This window comes from Aulonocara stuartgranti, assembly GCF_965226115.1.
Source record: "Aulonocara stuartgranti genome assembly, chromosome: 10".
NCBI lineage: Eukaryota > Metazoa > Chordata > Actinopteri > Cichliformes > Cichlidae > Aulonocara > Aulonocara stuartgranti.
Window position 1 is genome coordinate 7622865 of NC_138946.1, and position 17446 is coordinate 7640310.

The window sequence follows — 17446 nt, forward strand, 5'->3', positions numbered from 1 at the left end:
TTCCTTCTTGTTTGTCAGATTTGATGGCTGCTTTTGGCCCAAAGCTGAGGGCTTAACTCTGCCCTTGCTTTCACATAATTCAAGCGGGTCCACCAGGTGCCCCCATTCTTCAGACCTGAACCTATCCTGAGGCCATATTTCTGTTGTTTCTTCTCCACAAAGTTATATGATTTTATAAGAAAGGCTTTCTCATAAATAAAAATGACATGACAGTCAACAAGTGCAAAAAATACTTCACCTTCACTTGCCAGTAATCCACATATTTAATGCCAGATACTCGCTGCAGTCCACTTGTGGTGCTGTAGCATCTTAAAAAGAGAAAACAACTTTCAGATTTTTTTAGTACATCAAAGCTGAGCTCCCAGATTAGCATGGCTACAGTCTAATCTGTTATAATCCAGACCGTGCCCTTTAAAGTATAGAAGCTGTGGAGAGTTTTTATGTCTTGTCACAACACAAGGTCATACTGTTTTCAAAGTGGTGTTTAGTTCTCTTTGTCGTGAGCCTAAAGCTTTAAGAGATAGCTAAAAACCCTGTGAAGTCTTTGGCTTCAGCTGCCCAGAGTTTGATGCATATTCAGAAAAGCTCCCGTGGACAAGGACGACGTTTGATTGTGATTATATGGGCAGTAAAAAGGCTGTGAGATTTGATGTTGTGTGCCTTGGCTTAAAACTCCCTCATTACACATCTTGGCACAGTATCAACCTGCCAAAGGGCAGGAACTACATAGAAGTCCTGCAACAGCGGTGAAATGTTTCGGAAATGGTTTTGCTGTTAGGCTTCACTGTGGTGCTTAAAATCCCTGTTGATAACGCACCTACAACCCGGTCTCATTCAAATTTCGGGGTGTCAACCCCAAATTTAGCAGATTAATTTCCAGACTGGATTACTCCAACTTTGTATATGCTGGACTGAGTAAAAGACTGCAGTAGGTTCAAAATGCTGCTGCAGAAACATCATCATCATTCAGTGTATAGCTTCATTTGGTTTGTTTCAGGTTATGAGTCAGATCTTTTTTATCGTCACATGTCATAATCTTAGGTGAATTAATCAGTAACATTTAGTAATACCAAATTCCTGAATGGCTCTTACAGTTGCAGCTCTAAAACTCTGGAATCACCTTCGTCTTTAAATTATTTCTGCCTTTAAATCCTCCCTTATTCTGATTATTTATTGTTCTGTTAACTGATGCATTAATTGCTGTCATGTACTTTGGTCTGTTCTTTTTAAAAGAATTGAGTACTTCTGAGCATTAAAAGAATTTCTAGTGGACCAAATAAGACTGGAAATAATGCTAATAAATGTTCAATTAAATTAATTTCATAGGCCTCTAACATCAGAGTTTCTCTGAGTATTTTGGTCTGAAATTTAATTCAATTCTGTTGTCATTTGAACATCTTCAAGCTCTTTATGCTGATTTTTTTCCAGGCATTGAGGGAACCTTCGGCCAGTCACCTGTGGACAATTGTGGGGGGCAGCCAGAGTATTTAGAAAGCAGATATCTGGGCTCAACAATTCAAATCAACAGATAGTGGACAAGAGAGGTAAAGAAGAAGGCAGGCAGGATGGAGCCGGTGGAGATGAGTGTCAGGGGTGATTTGTGATGGAAGGATAGCAGCAAAAGTGAAACAGATGGTAGTGAGTATGGTTTGGAGATGGTGGCACTGACAAAAAGACTGGAGGTCGAGCTGAAGATGCTCACATTTTCATTGGCAGTGACCAAAATGCACAAGATTAGAAATGAGCAGCTCAGGCTGACCAGTTTGGAGACAAAGTTAGAGAAGCAAGGCTGATTTGGACATGTGCACAGGAGGGAGAGTGGGTACATTAGACAAAGATGTTGACAGTGGAGAAAATTTCTGACAGGCATACTTTAAGCTGCAGGTTCTTCATTGTCAACATTTATGCTGATGAAAATTACCCAGAAATGGATCAGAGCACGTAGCCTTATACAACAATTAGGGGAAATGAATTCTGCCTGTATTCAAATTACAACATTCATCAAGCTGAAGCAAACAATTTGCAAACAATTTTATCAGTTAAAAAGTTTTTTTCTAGATCTGACTAAAGTAAACTAGATGAAAATAAATGAGAGGTTGAGGATAAGAATGCAAAAATGTTCTTGAGTGAGTCACTCTGTGTGATTGTGGGAATGAAGGGCACGTTTCTTAAACCTTATAAATAGTAAATTTGTGATTTATAGACGAATGTTGTCTTTTCAACCACGTTTTACATTTCTAATTATATTTTTGCTTTACTGTTGGGAATCGCAAACTTTGGCTTAGAGTGGCTGAAGCTTTCAGATCCAAAACCCTTGACTGTAGCACCCAAACGCCTCTGCTGTGAACAAAAGCAAAATGGAGATTCACAGTATATTCTCTGTGTGCGCTTCAAATGTGCTCCTCTTTTCAGTGTCGTACACTCAGTCAAATAAAGTGTGATTAGAGCGTCTAATGGCTGCTGATGACTAAACCCCGACATGAGTCACTCATGGAGAAGTAATAATGTGTGTGAGAGCGTCACACAGTTTGGTTTTTGCGGTCAGGTTTTTGGACAATGGGCCATCATTCTGTTATTGCTCATAATCAAACAGAATGTGCAGCAGATTGTTTGTCCTGCGTAACGTACAAAACACTCACACACAAAGCCAAATGGCCAGATTTTACTAATGTAGACTGTGTGTGTGTGTGTGTGGGTGTACGTATGGATTTGTGACATGCAGTTGGCCCTGTGGTATGTGTGTGTGTGAGAGTGTGTGTGTGTTCTAATGGCATGTGTAATTAGTCTCATTAGGCAGTGAGTGAAGCCGTGCGGTTGTGATTATTGACCAGCCTGTCAGCCATGCTGGCCTTTACTGTGAAGACCTCTAAAGTACTGCTCTGTTCTTGTGCCAGAAACACTGACTCCCTCTGCTCCTCTGGCTGCCAGCACTGTCATACACCCCGCTATCATAAATCATATGGATTAGAGCCGATTTCCCTCTGATATAAATCCAAAAACACTGGCAGAGATCAACTCGCAGATTAAGTCATCATCAATAAAACGCTTGCGATTCATTAAAAGTGTGACATGAGTTCCATTTAAGAGCCAGCACAAGAATTCCTGATTCCTGTAGGTCATCAAGACTACCAAGGTCCTCAAAGAGGACATTTAAAGTAGAGATGTCCATCCGGACCACAACAGGGATGTTTTCCAACAACACCAGAAACACTGGGATGGAGGTGGGTTGCAAAGTGGCTTGCAGAAGCACCATGCAGGCCGAATAGGCTTAAAGACTAAACTTTATGTGAGCTATCAGCTGCTGGGGTTGGCTGTTGAGGTAATTTGATTGCTAGCTGACCGGCCAGACCAAACGCTAAGCTCAGTTAAACTTTTTTGACAATGTTGTTAAAACTGGTAATAAAATGATTATCAGTGTTAATCTTTGTGTAGTTCTTGGGGATTTTGTGTCATTTGCTAAATACTGTTCTACCTCTCAGACAGTACAAAAGACAGACCTGCAGGTCTAAATAGAGGAGTTAGCTGACAACTTTCAAAACACTAGGATGGTGGTGGCGAAAGCACTCATCCTCGGGATTTCACAAACTGTCTGTGGTACAGTACTATAGTGTTATCACAGCAAATATTCAGTCTCCTGTCGCGTGGTAAAGGAAAAAGCATGAAAGCCTGTTTGAATGAACTGTTACTCTGTCGATTAGTTGTACCCTGAGCTAGTAAAACCTGTATATAATGCATAAATCTGACATTATTCAGATGTCCTTTGGACTCCATGTCCTGACAAGCTGGAAGTTGCAAAATAAAATAAAAAACAGGAATTTACCATAATAAAAAAAATCTAATTAAAACTGCAACAAGAGCTATTTCTTACTAGCTGTACTGGCACCCACTGTACTGCTGCACAGAGATGAATGTGGGGAAAAGGTGTTTTCAAGAGCATTCAAAGTGTGTTCTCTCTTTTTACCTGAATTCCTGCCTAATTCCTGTCTAATAATTCTCTCTATACATGCACGAACCGAGTCCCTGGATACTGAAGGATATCAGGATATCTAGATTACTTTGTGATGAAGAGGACATAAATGTGACTTTTAACTATGTTTTTATTAGCTTTGCAGCTTTTCCTCCTGACAAAGACCTCTCCCATGGACATTCATACATTAAGTAATTAAGTAATAAGAATCCACAGCAACGTTTTTAGCTCAGTGAGCTACCTTTCTTTTCCTACATTAGGACACCTGAGGGATTAAATGAGCAGTTAAACTCATTTACACTGGCAGGAAGTGGCGCTTTCACTGATCTGAACCACAATGAAAGTGACAGTTTGACTAACTTTAGCTTGCTTCTTTGCTAATGATGTCAATATCAAAATACTTTCCAAAGCTACAGTTTGTTTTTTTACCTTTAAATGAAGACTGTTAGGGCTTGTGTTTGAACTTCGGGGAGCTGGTTATTTGTCGATATTAGTGATTATTGAGCTCCATTTTTTTCAGCTGGCATCAGCTAGTGTAGCTTTCGGGTAGTAGCAGAAGGTATTTATTTAAGTCCTTCATACACAAATTGATCTCCAGGCTGTAAAACTACAGTTTTGCTTCATTTTGTGCTTATCAATTTTGCATTTAATGCAGTTATTATGAGGTCTGTCACACACAGCAAACCCAGGGTAGGATGCTGATTATTTTCTGAGGCAGTCAGCATAATGTGAGGCTAGTGTTATGTGTAATCTTTTTCTTTGACATGTTACATAAATAATGCACAAACATAAAGACGGACAAGGGAATTTGATATGCAGATACAGAGTATGATTGATGCTTTATAGTTGTGGGAAAATGTTAATAATTAGTTATTGATAATTTGTTAAAAGGCTTGGCAAATGATTCATGTTAATATTATTAATGAGTTATGGAACCTTGTAACCCACTACAAGCGTCCTTCACTGTATTTTAGTACATCGTGCCATCATTATGTTGTACAGTAACATCTTTGCTGTGCCGTAGGCTCAGCCGGGCATTTGCATTCTCTCCCTGCCATCGAGTCTTTGGTTTACCTTGCTTTGGCCGGCGGCAATGTCAAGCAAACACATCTCAAGAATAAATTGCTCCCATTCTCAATATGCAATATGCTGCCATCCATGACAAAAGTAATTTGTTTGGAAATATGAGTTCAGAAAGCATGCACGGCTGACATTTAGATCACTTTCCGAGGAACAAGAAATCTAATGATATACAACCTTCCTCTGGTCACAGTGTAGACTGATGTAGCCACCCCGATTATTTAAGTGGTGGCATTAAGTTATTCAGTCTGACTGCATCTAATTTCTCTGCTCCTTTCTGTTCCATGTCTGTACCCCTCCTCTACCTTTTTTTTGCTTAGTCATGTTTTCTGTCTCTGTGACATGCATCTATACAAATGCTTTGCCTGCCTAAATGATGGTGTGTGCCACATATTAAGAACAGATAGTCTATGAATATCATAGCTACTGTGACGGCTTTTTGAACTGAGACATCTCAAGGTGCATCTGACTGTGAAACTGAGGGACACCGAATGTTTAATTTATGAAAATAACATCACGTTGTATTCACAAGGACTTAAGAGTAGAGACTAAGACCATAAACCCACCAAGAAAGCGATTACTGAAGTCGTAGGCCAAGGGAACCGAGGAATTTTTCTCCAATAGATTTCTATACAACTGTAACTCTTTTTACAGCCAGACTAGTCGCCCCCTGCTGACCACTGAAAAGAATGCAGGCTTAAGGCACTAGGCAAAGCAAGGAGTGCAGTGACTATAGCTGTTTTTACAAATTCTCTGTAATTCTTTAGACTCAGACTTTTTAGCTATAGCATGTCAGTGCTGTCTGTGTGAACACAAGTTATGGTCTTTCTCCTCCCACCTCCTTCGCACTGATTTTCTGGTGATTTCACGTGACTAAAAAGTCAAAAGTATCCAGTTCGACGTCACCCACGTGTCAGTGAGCTGTCCTTTAGTTTAAGGAGATTCTGTTTAGATGCCGTAGTTTATAAAAGTAGAAAGTTGTTCAGACCTGATCTTTCTCTCCTGTAGCTGACGTATGAAAACTGCTCACAAAAATAGAGAAATTATATAAATCTTTGTTCCATTTATAGATTATTATCTTTAATTGTGATGTAATATTTCTTTTTTTACATTGTAATGAAAGTCATTGATGTTGTGTTGTGAAAGCCGATCAGGATTCTATCACATGGATGATTAAAAAAAATGTACATGGCTTTCAGGTCTAAAAAGGGCCTTAAACCTGCATTCCTTTTGATGGCCACCAGGGGGTTGCAAAAAGATTTCCAGTCATATAGAAGTCTATGGGAAAATGTTTCTGTGCCGTGATCTCTGTAAATATTTTCCTGCTCATCTTGAATAAAAACATTGAGTCCTTTTTGTGAATTTAAGTCATTCCAGCTGTTAAAAAGGATGACTATACTCTTTGTTTCTCCCAGTTTCAAAGATGGTGAGGCTTCTTACCTGGACTTCCCATTAATGTGTGATTTTTACTGTGACAACGTAAATCTTATATGCTGTGTATGCTCTGCTCAAATCACAAACAACTAAAAAAGACAGTTAAACTTTCTTACGACTGCAGAGGTTCATGGTTGTTGTTATCTCATCATCTGATTGATTAATAGTCATAACATGAGCTTGTAGTCTTAAACTAACCTTGCTCATTGTTGAAGAACTGAATGTTAAACTTTAAACAGGAAATACGCAGCTTTTCCTGTTTTTAAAACTTGAAGCAGAAATGCTGTGAGCACCAGGGATAATGCACTAATTTAGCCTCGTTTCACCTTCTGTGCCTCGGGAAGTAGCTCAGGTCGTTGACTAATCACAGGGTTGGCGGTTTGATCCCCGACGCTTCCTAACCGCATGCTGAAGTGTCCTTGAGTAAGGCACTGAACCCCAAATTGCTCCCAGTAGTCAGAGAAGCACCTCCCATGGCAGCTGAGTGTGTTGGTGAGTGGGTCCATGAGATCGATTCAGGTTAAAGTGCTACATAAATGCAGCTATTTACCGTTTCTCATTACAGCTCAAGAATGCTGATCGCTCGGTTAGGTCTGAAAATGTGCTTTAGTCTAAATAAATAACTGCATGTATACATTTAAAACAAATTTAATGGTTTCAGTGTTTAAGACTGAAGAAAATTTAGTTTATGTACTAAGAGTCCTTTTTATTTAAAGGGTTTCTTTTCTGTAAACAAATACTTAGTAAGCTGCTTCCAGACTTTGGTGCGCCACCCCAGAAAATTCAAATACATTGTGTTGTTTGAGCATTTTAGAAATTTACAACCTTCATGAGGTCAAAAATATTCAAGATGAAAGCTTACACTGTGTGTATTCTCCCTCTTTCCACATAATCTGAGCTCTAAGTGCAGTGCCCAAAATTGACCAACAGGTGTCGCTTTTTTGCCTGAAAGACACGACTCATTCAGGTCTTCTCGTTCTTCTTGCCCCAGGCAACAATTACAAACAGTGACGGGGTTATGAGATTTCGCTGCTTTGTTTGTTTGTTAGCAGGCTTATTTTGGATTGCTTTGCATGAACACTTTACCAGCAGTGGAGCTTGGCCCAAGATTTGGACTTGATCTAGTAGAACAGATTCTTTACCATTGCAAGAGAAAGCAAAAAGTAAAACATTTCACAGTCCATCTTGTGTATAATAAGTGTATTAAGCTGAAATTGAGAAAATTAGGAGAGATCATGAGAGTAATCCGGATTCAGATCCTTCTGGATCCAGGATTCAATTCATGCATGGTGTGGAGGAAATTATCCACGTTTGTGGAAGTATCTAGTCGTAGGCTCCTCTTGTTTGTTTGTTTCATTTGTCGTCAGGCCTGAAAATCAGATTCTTCTGTCAATACTTATAAGAATGCATTGTTAACATTCAGCAGTCTGTCTCTGCCATTTCAGTGTTTCTAGGATTTGTTACTACCTCCAAAATTTAATCAGTAAGAATTGTGCGTTTTATCATCTGCATGCCCTATATGCAAACCAAACAGGCACCTCATCAAGCCGTTGCTCCACAAGTACCTTAATCCATCATGGTATTGATGAGCTACAGTTCAGTGCTCTCTATTTGTGTGTCACTGCACAAACCCTCATGTCTGCGTGTCTGTCTGTCTGATGGTTTGGTTCACTGGTTATGGTCCCTTGTGTAGGAGGGACCCTACGTGATGCTTAAGAAGAACTGGGAGATGTATGAGGGCAACGACCAGTACGAGGGTTACTGCGTGGATCTGGCTTCAGAGATCGCCAAACACATCGGCATCAAGTACAAGATCTCCATCGTCCCTGACGGAAAGTACGGCGCCAGGGACCCAGAGACGAAGATCTGGAACGGCATGGTCGGGGAGCTGGTGTACGGGGTAAGAACTTTTGTTTTCAATCTTTTTTGACGGAAATTATCTTTGTTTTTTTTTTAAGTTTTTTTATGACTCATTTCACTGAAGCTTCAATTTTATGCTGTCAATAGAAGTCAAGATGGTATTTACAGAGAATATGGTGCCTCCTCCAGATCTTTTTGTACTAACAATACATTTGTACAAAAGCTTGGTTTCTGAGAGAGAGAAAAAGACTCTGATCTTGAAAGCTGAAAACTGAAATTATTGATCAAAATCTACATCATTAAACCTCAAACCAAAAGTCGATGAAAGAAAAGATACATAAAACAAACTAAAGCTGCTGTTGTAAATCTTTGATGAGTATGACATGAAAAAAGTCTATATTTTAAAGGCTGAATGATAAAAAAAAAATTATATTGATAAATTAAACTAATTAAATTTTGTAAGCTCATATTAGTATTACTAGTATGTATTAAGTTCATATTATGCAGTAACTGCCAGGGCTGGAGCTCCTTGAGGCTGCATTCAACACCGTCAATACATGCAGACTCCTATATTAAAATGGCTAATATTAGTACATTAAAAAGCATTTTTTTAATTTGATTTTTAAAAAAAATCTCTAGAGCTACAACTAAGCAAATAGAAATTTTTTTCTTTTAACTCACCCAATTAATAATGGGTGTGTCAGCTTCTACTTACTGTTAGCTGTTTGCTAGGTATCGCCTTACGCTACAGTCACAGTAGGGAAAACTGTAGTTGGAGACCACGGAAACCAAAACAGCTGTGCCACATGAATTTGCGATCTTGTTGCCTTTGAAATGGTCGCTCTGAGGATGGAAACCAGGTCTGTGACCACAGCAGTCAAAGGCCATTATTATCATTGCTATATTTACATGTTAGTGCTAATTAGCAGCTACCTGCTTCTGTACAGTCTATGGAAGCAACTTGCTAACCCAGCTTGCTAACATTAGCACCATATTGGACCATTTTACCTTCTCCACCAAATATTGAATCTTCTGGCTCCAAAAATTTTAATATTGAAATGACCAAATCCCAAACATAAAGCTTTAAAATAGTAGTACACAATCCAGAAAGTGCTTTTATATTAAGTCCCTTTTTAACTGCCTGGCCATTTTACACGGGCTCTTTAAATTACTCTAGTTCCATTACCGTTTGTTCTAGAAACAAGAGAAGACAATTTTACAGACGAACGTATAAAATAAGTCCAGGCAGCCTGTATGATACTTGTGTGATAAAGGGTTAACATCAAACGGCATCAACAAAGGGTAAATTAACAGCAGATTAGCAAACACGGAACAGAGAGATTATATGTAAAAGCTTATTTTCTGCCCAGCTAAGATAAATAACAGACCTGTCTATCGTAGGGTTAAATAGATTCCTTAAATCATAAAACGCTCTATATGTCTTTTTCATGCAGAATTTTGCCTTTGCAGAAGCTTTTCCTACAGGAGCGGTTTTTCTTGACCTGCAGAGAGCTCCGTCTGAAGCACTGTTTCTGTTTGTTGTGGCCATAATTAAGCCCATATGAAATGAAATCGCGAACAGTCTGGTGTTGTTAATGCTAGCAGGATGAGGGGAATTAGGGGAGCATTAGAGCAGAGCTTTTGGAGGAGAAACACAGGTGTGGAGCTTGTTAAAGAATCTCTGAGGACATTTGATTTGAGAACGAGGTGTCTTTCTGCTGCTCACCTTGATGTGGGATCAAAAAAGATGCAAGGATGTGCATGAGGAGTGATAGAGCAATTTCAGGGCCTGCTTGTGGTTTTTTACTTGAATGTTTTTAAGGCGAAAAACACATTTCACTAGGAGGAAACATATAGAAACCAATAACAAGTGAAGATAAAAAGGACATAAGTACAGCTGAGGTCTCACTCATGCTTTTCTATTCAATAAATGTGTGATATTGTACTTTCTGTCTGACACTATGATTATTTTCCCTTCATCTGCTGAGAAAGAGCTATAAAATTCATTTTTCCCAGAACAAAAAAAGATCCTTTTGATACTTTCACGAGCAGCAAAAGCATTTTGTTTAAAATGTACAGTCAAAAACCAAATCTTTTTTTTTTTTGTGATGAGTTAAGTGGCATTTTCACAAAGTGGCATTTTTCTCGCCTGCGCCTCTTTGGTGCTGCAGTGACTCACTGTGAAGTCGACTGCGGCGAGCCTAAGCAGAGGCACAGTTCGGGATGTGTCAGGACTGATCAAGCAGTACAGTGCACTTTTGGTGTAAAGACTAACCAGGTTGGTCAAAAGTGCAGGAACAAAAAGTGCAGCTCTGTTCTCTGCTATTTTCATTTCTTTAACTAACTGAGAGCAGAAACGCAGCCTGCCCAGTAGAATTGCTTTGATGGGAAGACATGCTGAGCGACATTACTTTAATGTAAATCCCTTAACAGGAAGATTTAAGTGCCGACGTGCTGCTTTGGCCAAGTACAGCTGGCATCACACAATTTTGAGCCATTTGGACCCTTTTAATCCCACAACAGAAATTGTGTTCGTGTACTACGTCAGTGGAAACATAACCAGAAGTAAAAGCTGCATTTTTAGCATCGCAGTATGACTTTAAGGTCAAAGTTGTTGCAGTGAGACTGCAACAAAGAATTTCAGCCAATGTGATGTCATTCATCCATATGTTTGCATTTTGAGGCTTTGACTGAAGAATTTGAAGCATCTTGTATTTTTTTTTGAACCAGCTGTCATAAGTGAGGAGCAAAGCTGGCTGAGAATCGAGCACACTGAGGACTTGTCATTCACAAAGCAATCTGGAAACCTATCGCTGGTCTGGTGGCCAACATTTCAGGGCTTCTGTTGTAGCTAGGACATCTGGAATAGTGGATAACAGATATCCAGGCCAAGACTTCCTCTTTTGTCCACCAGCCATTGTTAACTATCCATCCATTCATTTACTTAACCGCTTATCCAGTTCGGGGTTGCAAAGGAGGCTGGAGCTTCTCCCACGTGGCTTGAGAGGTGATGATACACCATGGAGAGGTTGCCAGTCCTTTGGGCCAACACAGAGAGACAGACAACAACACACACTCACAACCAAACTTGTGGCCAGTTTAGAGTAACCAATTCATCTAACAAGTACAGAGATACATGTGTGAGAAAGCCAGAGTAGGTAAAGAGAACCCATCCAAGCAAAGGCTTAATGTGCAAACTCCCCACAGAAAGCCCCCTACGAACCAGGAGGTTTAAATCAGGAAGCTTATACCTTGTGGCACAGTGATGTGGCTTCTCCCTGTGCCTGTGTGGGCTCACTCCAGATACTCTGGCTTTCTCCCACAGTCCAAAGACATGCATGTTAGGCTAGCTGGTGATTCTAAACTAGCTACGGATTGCGATTGGTTGTTTCTGTCCTACCCCATCCCTCACCCTGTGACAGCCGGGATTGTGTCCAGCACACCTGCAACCCTGAAAAGGATAAGTGGGAGAAAACTGGATGGACGGATCCTAAATAACCAACTTGTCAGCAAACATTGTGTTCCTTCTTTTCACTCCGATGAATCTTTTGTCTTTAACTTTTTTGTTCCTGGTTGTTATACCTGTGAGCAGAAGGCAGTTCCTTGTCCCCCTGAAGCGGCTGACCTTAAGACCTTAATGCCTCATTGTTACTCGTTTATGCCTTAAGGACTTTACACACTGGACGTATAAAATTCATGCAAATATTTTTTGCATTCAGTAAATTCTTTAGACTCACCGATTCTTAATGCAACCATTCACACTAATTGCGTAATTTCGCTGAATGAATTTGTGGCTTTTATTTTTTTCAAATCAAGTTGGGTTTTTCAGATATTTCCCATGAGAATAAATGGGTCAATGCATTTGGCACCAACTGCGCTCGTAGCTCAAAACACACACCAGTACTGATATGGAAATGGTAAAATACTATTTTACCTCAGATACACAACAAGATGCTGCTTCTGATCAGTTGACTCTGTGAAATGATTCCTTTGTTCCCATCTCTGCCGACAAGAGCTGCAACTTAATCAAAAACCCTAAAATATAACTGGTTTTATTTTTTGTTTTACTCTTAACTAGAAGCATAATCCACCAAATGAACATAGTGATGTATTCAGTAGCCTTTGAGCCAACAAGTTCACAGAATTCATTAGTAAAGTTTTTAGTGAAGTCATAAATTAAGCTGGAAGTGAGACTATTTTCTAATAGATTTCTAAACAAACTGGGTTTTTTGTAGCTATCATGTGTGTTTGCAAAGCTGGCAGCTTATTCTACTGTTATCATGTGACTTCTGAGGACATGCCAAGTGTCAGCACTTCTTCCCTCTAAGGCATTGGTTAGAGGCCATTCATTTCTCCCCCTGCTCTGAACAGAAAAGATCCGTTCTACCACAAAAGCCCCTGCCTCCTTTTAACCCTGCCTTGTATTTTAGTGCACACTAAATGCCCTGAGGCTGTCATCTTAGTGCATTTTGCTGAGGATGAAAGAACTTAAATCTCTTTCATTTTCTTTCCGCCCTCCCTCTTTTCTTCTTTCCTACCTCCTTAAGTGCGCGATGGTCATAATAAAACTTTAAATTCTTGCTGATATTAAGCCCTTTGCTTCCCTGCTGGGCAGACAAGGTCACAAGTGTTGCTAAGTCACTAACTGTAATCTGGTTTGTGGATTTTCAGCAAGTCGGTATGCACTTTTTCCACAGCTGCAGACCTCCGAGGTGGCCGTTTCCCCTTTTTTTGCCTTGCTGTGCTGTAAGCATATTTCTCTGACATATTATTTTATCCTCCCTACTCATTCCCCTGGAGTTTGAGCTAAGCCTTTGAGCATTAGAGAGGATTTCAGAATTTCCTTTTCAATTTCTTTCCCTTCTCTCTCTGTCTTAACTTGATCACTCCGAGATGTGTTCGGCTGCCATCTTCAACTTGATCGCTCAGAGATTTGTTCAGCCAAGGGAGAAATTCATTACGTGAACAATGTCATGAATAAGAATGACACCATCTGAGTAGGAAGAAGAAACTGTTTTTTGTTGTCTGAGGGTTGGCTAGCTATTGCCCTTTGGGATGCATCTGTGACTAAGTGGTGTTTGATTGTTGCATGGCCGGGCTCAGAAAGATGATCCATCTTTTGCATTTGCTTATCTGTCATCATTTGGGTTCAGGGAGGCTAATCAAATTCCGCTTTATCTCGCCTCCTACAGAAAGCGGAAATCGCTGTGGCCCCTTTGACCATCACGTTGGTCCGGGAGGAGGTGATTGATTTCTCCAAGCCCTTCATGTCGCTGGGCATTTCCATCATGATCAAAAAGCCCCAAAAATCGAAACCAGGGGTGTTCTCCTTCCTGGACCCGTTGGCCTACGAGATCTGGATGTGCATCGTGTTTGCCTATATCGGCGTGAGCGTGGTGCTCTTCCTGGTCAGCCGCTTCAGCCCGTACGAATGGCACACCGAGGAGCCCGAAGAGGGCACCGACGGTCCGCCAAGCGACCAGCCCCCCAATGAGTTTGGCATCTTCAACTCCCTCTGGTTCTCCCTGGGCGCCTTCATGCAGCAGGGCTGTGACATCTCCCCCAGGTAAGACAGCATCTCGTCAATTTTTACAAGTATTTTGTTTGCTCCAAACTCTACAGTACATTATTTTTTTTTACTCAGGATACAGGCACATTACACAACCTCTAGGCCAATTATAATCACAATGTGCCTTCACGTCAGATTGGATTGGGTCTGTGTGAGCGTGGATGATCGTACTGTACAGATGACTCTGTGTGAGCGTAGCGTACTTAAATCCCTCGCCTGTCAATCCAGTTAGGACCGTCATCATTAATTCAAACATGTTTGATTGACACAAATGAAAACCGAACGAGTCTCGACACCCTGCCGTGACGAGCAGTAGTCTGTGACAGACGAAGGGGGGGGAAAGAACACATTAATATGTTGTTCGGGCCTCGTGTTTTTAATCACGTTTAACACATCGCTGCCGCTGAAGAACAGCAGTCAGTCTTTTTCAAATGTAGCTCATTTTAAAAGTGTGGGCGTGTGTATTAAACAGGATGGAACATGATTTGGAAATGATAGTTGGCATGAGCGTGATTTTTTCTTTTTTTTAAAATAAAATCTTTATTTACTTCTATACTATGTAAATATTTATGTCATGGATATGAAAACCTCATCATTTAGTACTTTTAAAAAACAAGTCCAGATAGTTTGTCAGCACAAATGATTAAATAATGTTGTTTTGTGTTACTAAGGAACATAAAAATGATCTTAAGGAAATAGTTCAACCTTTTGGGAAGAATTTATTTTTGCCTCCTTTTCTTGATACACACTCACTGCCCATTTTATTAGGCACATCCTGGATCCCAGTTTGCCTTCAGCTTTAAGTCTTCGTAGCACAGATTCAGCAAGGTGCCGGAAATATTCCCCAAATATTTTGGTCCATGTTGACGTAGTAGCATCACAAAGTTACTGCAGATTTTTGAGCTCTACAACACATGATGAGAATCCCAAAGGTGCCTTAGTGAATTGAGATCTGTTGACTGTGGAGGCCGTTTGAGTACAATGAGTTCACTGACACTGGCACATTATTTGGCTGGAAACAGCCATCAGAAGAATGGTACACTGTGGTCATAAAGCAGTAGGCATGGTCAACAACAATACTCAGGTAGGCTGTGGTGTTTAAACAATGCTCAGTTGGTACTGACGGCCCCGAAGTGTGCCAAGAATATATTGGCCACACCATTACACCACCAGCAGCCCGAACTAGGCAGGAGGGATATGTGCTTTCATGTTGTTTATGCCAAAATATAAAATATACCTGGTTTGATTGTCTATTTTACTCTAACTAGAACGGTAATTGACCAAATGAACATAATGTTGTGTTCGGTAGCATCTGAAACTAAATGCAAATTCTAGCCTCAGTTTCTTGTTCTTAGATGGCAGCTGCGACCTTCTGCTGCTGTAGCCCATCTGCTTCCAGTTTTAATGCGCTGTGCATTCAGAGATTCTTTCCTGCGTTCCTTACAAGAAAGGAACGCAGGAATTATATATTTATGATAACGAGCAGTTAAACAGATATACCCAATGAAGTTGCTGGTGAGTGTAAACCACTGTTAACTTCTAGTCTAAGAGTTCAAATTAACACCTACCAACATCCATAAAGTTCATGAATTATCGTCCTTTGTGGGGTTTGTAACTCTGTCTTGATGAAAAGCAGTTTGTTTGTCCACTAAGTACTTAACGAAACGGCACACAGTGACTGTGCCTAGCGGCATAAACAATAGCAGTTGTGTTTATGTCTTTGTTTGTATAAGGTTTAAACAAGAACAAGAGTCTGTCGGGCCAGCAGCTCTGTGAGCGTGTGCAGCTTATGGGGAATATCATTAGTTTCAGTGGCTTTTGGTCATAAACCAAAATATTGGGCAAAAGTAATTCAGAAAACTTATTACAGTTCATCCTGAGGGAGTGATAGATGTCTAGACTAAATTTAAGTTGTTAAGACATTTGATTGAAAACATAAATGCCCAGAAGTAAGAGAAAAATGTCTGAAACCATCTGACATGTGCAACTACGCAAACAAATGTGATAAATATACAGAGTAGGGACAGAGTAGGCTGTCTGCCTCACACAGGACGGTAGTATGTGGGGAAACGGTGCGTCTGGTTTTGCAGCCTTTAAAAGACACAGTTTCCTATAAGACCCAGAGGGAGGACCAAACACAATAGCATGACTAATTTTCTGAAGGATGGATTTGTTGCAGATGCCTCGAACAGCCTAACAGAGACGCTACCACAGAAACTGTTGGACTTCAGAGGTTATAGCTACAATGGGGCAAATAATTATTTGGTCCTCTGCTGATTTTTTAAGGTAGTTTCATTTTACTGGAGAGAGACAATTTCAAACAAAAATCCAGAAAAAAGACTTTTCACGGAGAAGCTTTTGTTGGCGGTAAGAAATTTCGTGTAGTTGGTCACCAGGTTTGCACACATTTCAGGAGGGATTCATGGCCTACTCCTCTTTTACGGAAGCTTTCTAAATCCTTCCGGTTTCTTGGCTGCTGCTTGGCAACTTGAAGTTTCAGCTCCCTCCACAGATTTTCTATAGGATTGAGGTCTGGAGAACAGCTAGGCCACTTCTTCTTTAGACACTCATTTATTGCCTTGGTGGTAGGTTTTTAGGTTTTTAGGTCATCTTCAGTGTTATGGCAGAGAAAAGGAGGTTATTGTCCAAGATTATACAGTGCATGGCCCCGTCCAATTCAGTTCAGTTTTATTTATACAGTGCCAAATCATAATAACTAAAGTTGTCCTTTACCATTAATAGAAAAACAGCCCCAAAGCTAAATGTCTCCTCCTCTGTGCTTGACTGTGGGGATGGTGTTCTTTGGGTCATACTCAGCATTTCTCTTCCTCCGATCACGGCAACTCAAGTTGATACTAAAGAGCCTGAGTTTGGTTTCATCTGATCACAGTACTTTCACCAGCCCGTCTCAGAATCACGTAGATTCTAACTTAAGACGGGCTTGTTTGTGTGCCTTCTGCTGCTTATAACTTATTAGCGACTGTGGTCCTCACTGCCTTCAGATCATTAACAAGATTAATATTAATTCCTGTGATTGGGCTGCTCCACTACCTTTCTTCCCATGAGGGTGTTGGGGTTTTGTTTTATAGTCTGTGTGTCTCTGTTAAAATGGAACTACGACAATAATATATCATATAATTATTGCCCCCACTGTATACGAAGAAAAACACAAAATCAAAATCGTGTTGAGGTGAGTTTATTAATATGAACAAAGTTTAGATAACATAAGTCTTTTCTTAGGAAAACTATAACAGTGGAGAGCAGACTCCAGGAGCAGTATTCACTTTCTCAGAAACACCAATAAAAGTTCCTGAAACTAGTGGAAGACTGGAGATCATGTCCTTGGCTCTCTTATGACTTTGGATATATGAAAGTCTGCACAAAATTTTATCCAATAGTTATAGACAGATTAATGTGCCTGCTGGGCACGAGCCCAGGGGCTTCTGATCTCATCCCAGAAACACTATCCATTTCCCGGAAGAACACACAAAATGAAATGAAAAGAAGTGGAGATGGAAATGAAAAATGGCAACAAA

At 40.2% G+C, this 17446-nt stretch overlaps 1 protein-coding gene across 4 annotated transcripts in view; it reads left to right on the top strand.

Moving 5' to 3' along the window:
• gria4b (glutamate receptor, ionotropic, AMPA 4b) overlaps nucleotides 1-17446 on the top strand; it is a 164422-nt gene that overhangs the window by 118264 nt on the left and 28712 nt on the right. For all 4 annotated transcript variants that reach the window (XM_082549401.1, XM_082549399.1, XM_082549400.1 and 1 more), the window contains 2 exons: nucleotides 8175-8381; nucleotides 13534-13907. In XM_082549401.1, coding sequence (XP_082405527.1) covers nucleotides 8175-8381; nucleotides 13534-13907 — 581 coding nt within the window. The remainder of the gene's footprint in view (nucleotides 1-8174; nucleotides 8382-13533; nucleotides 13908-17446) is intronic.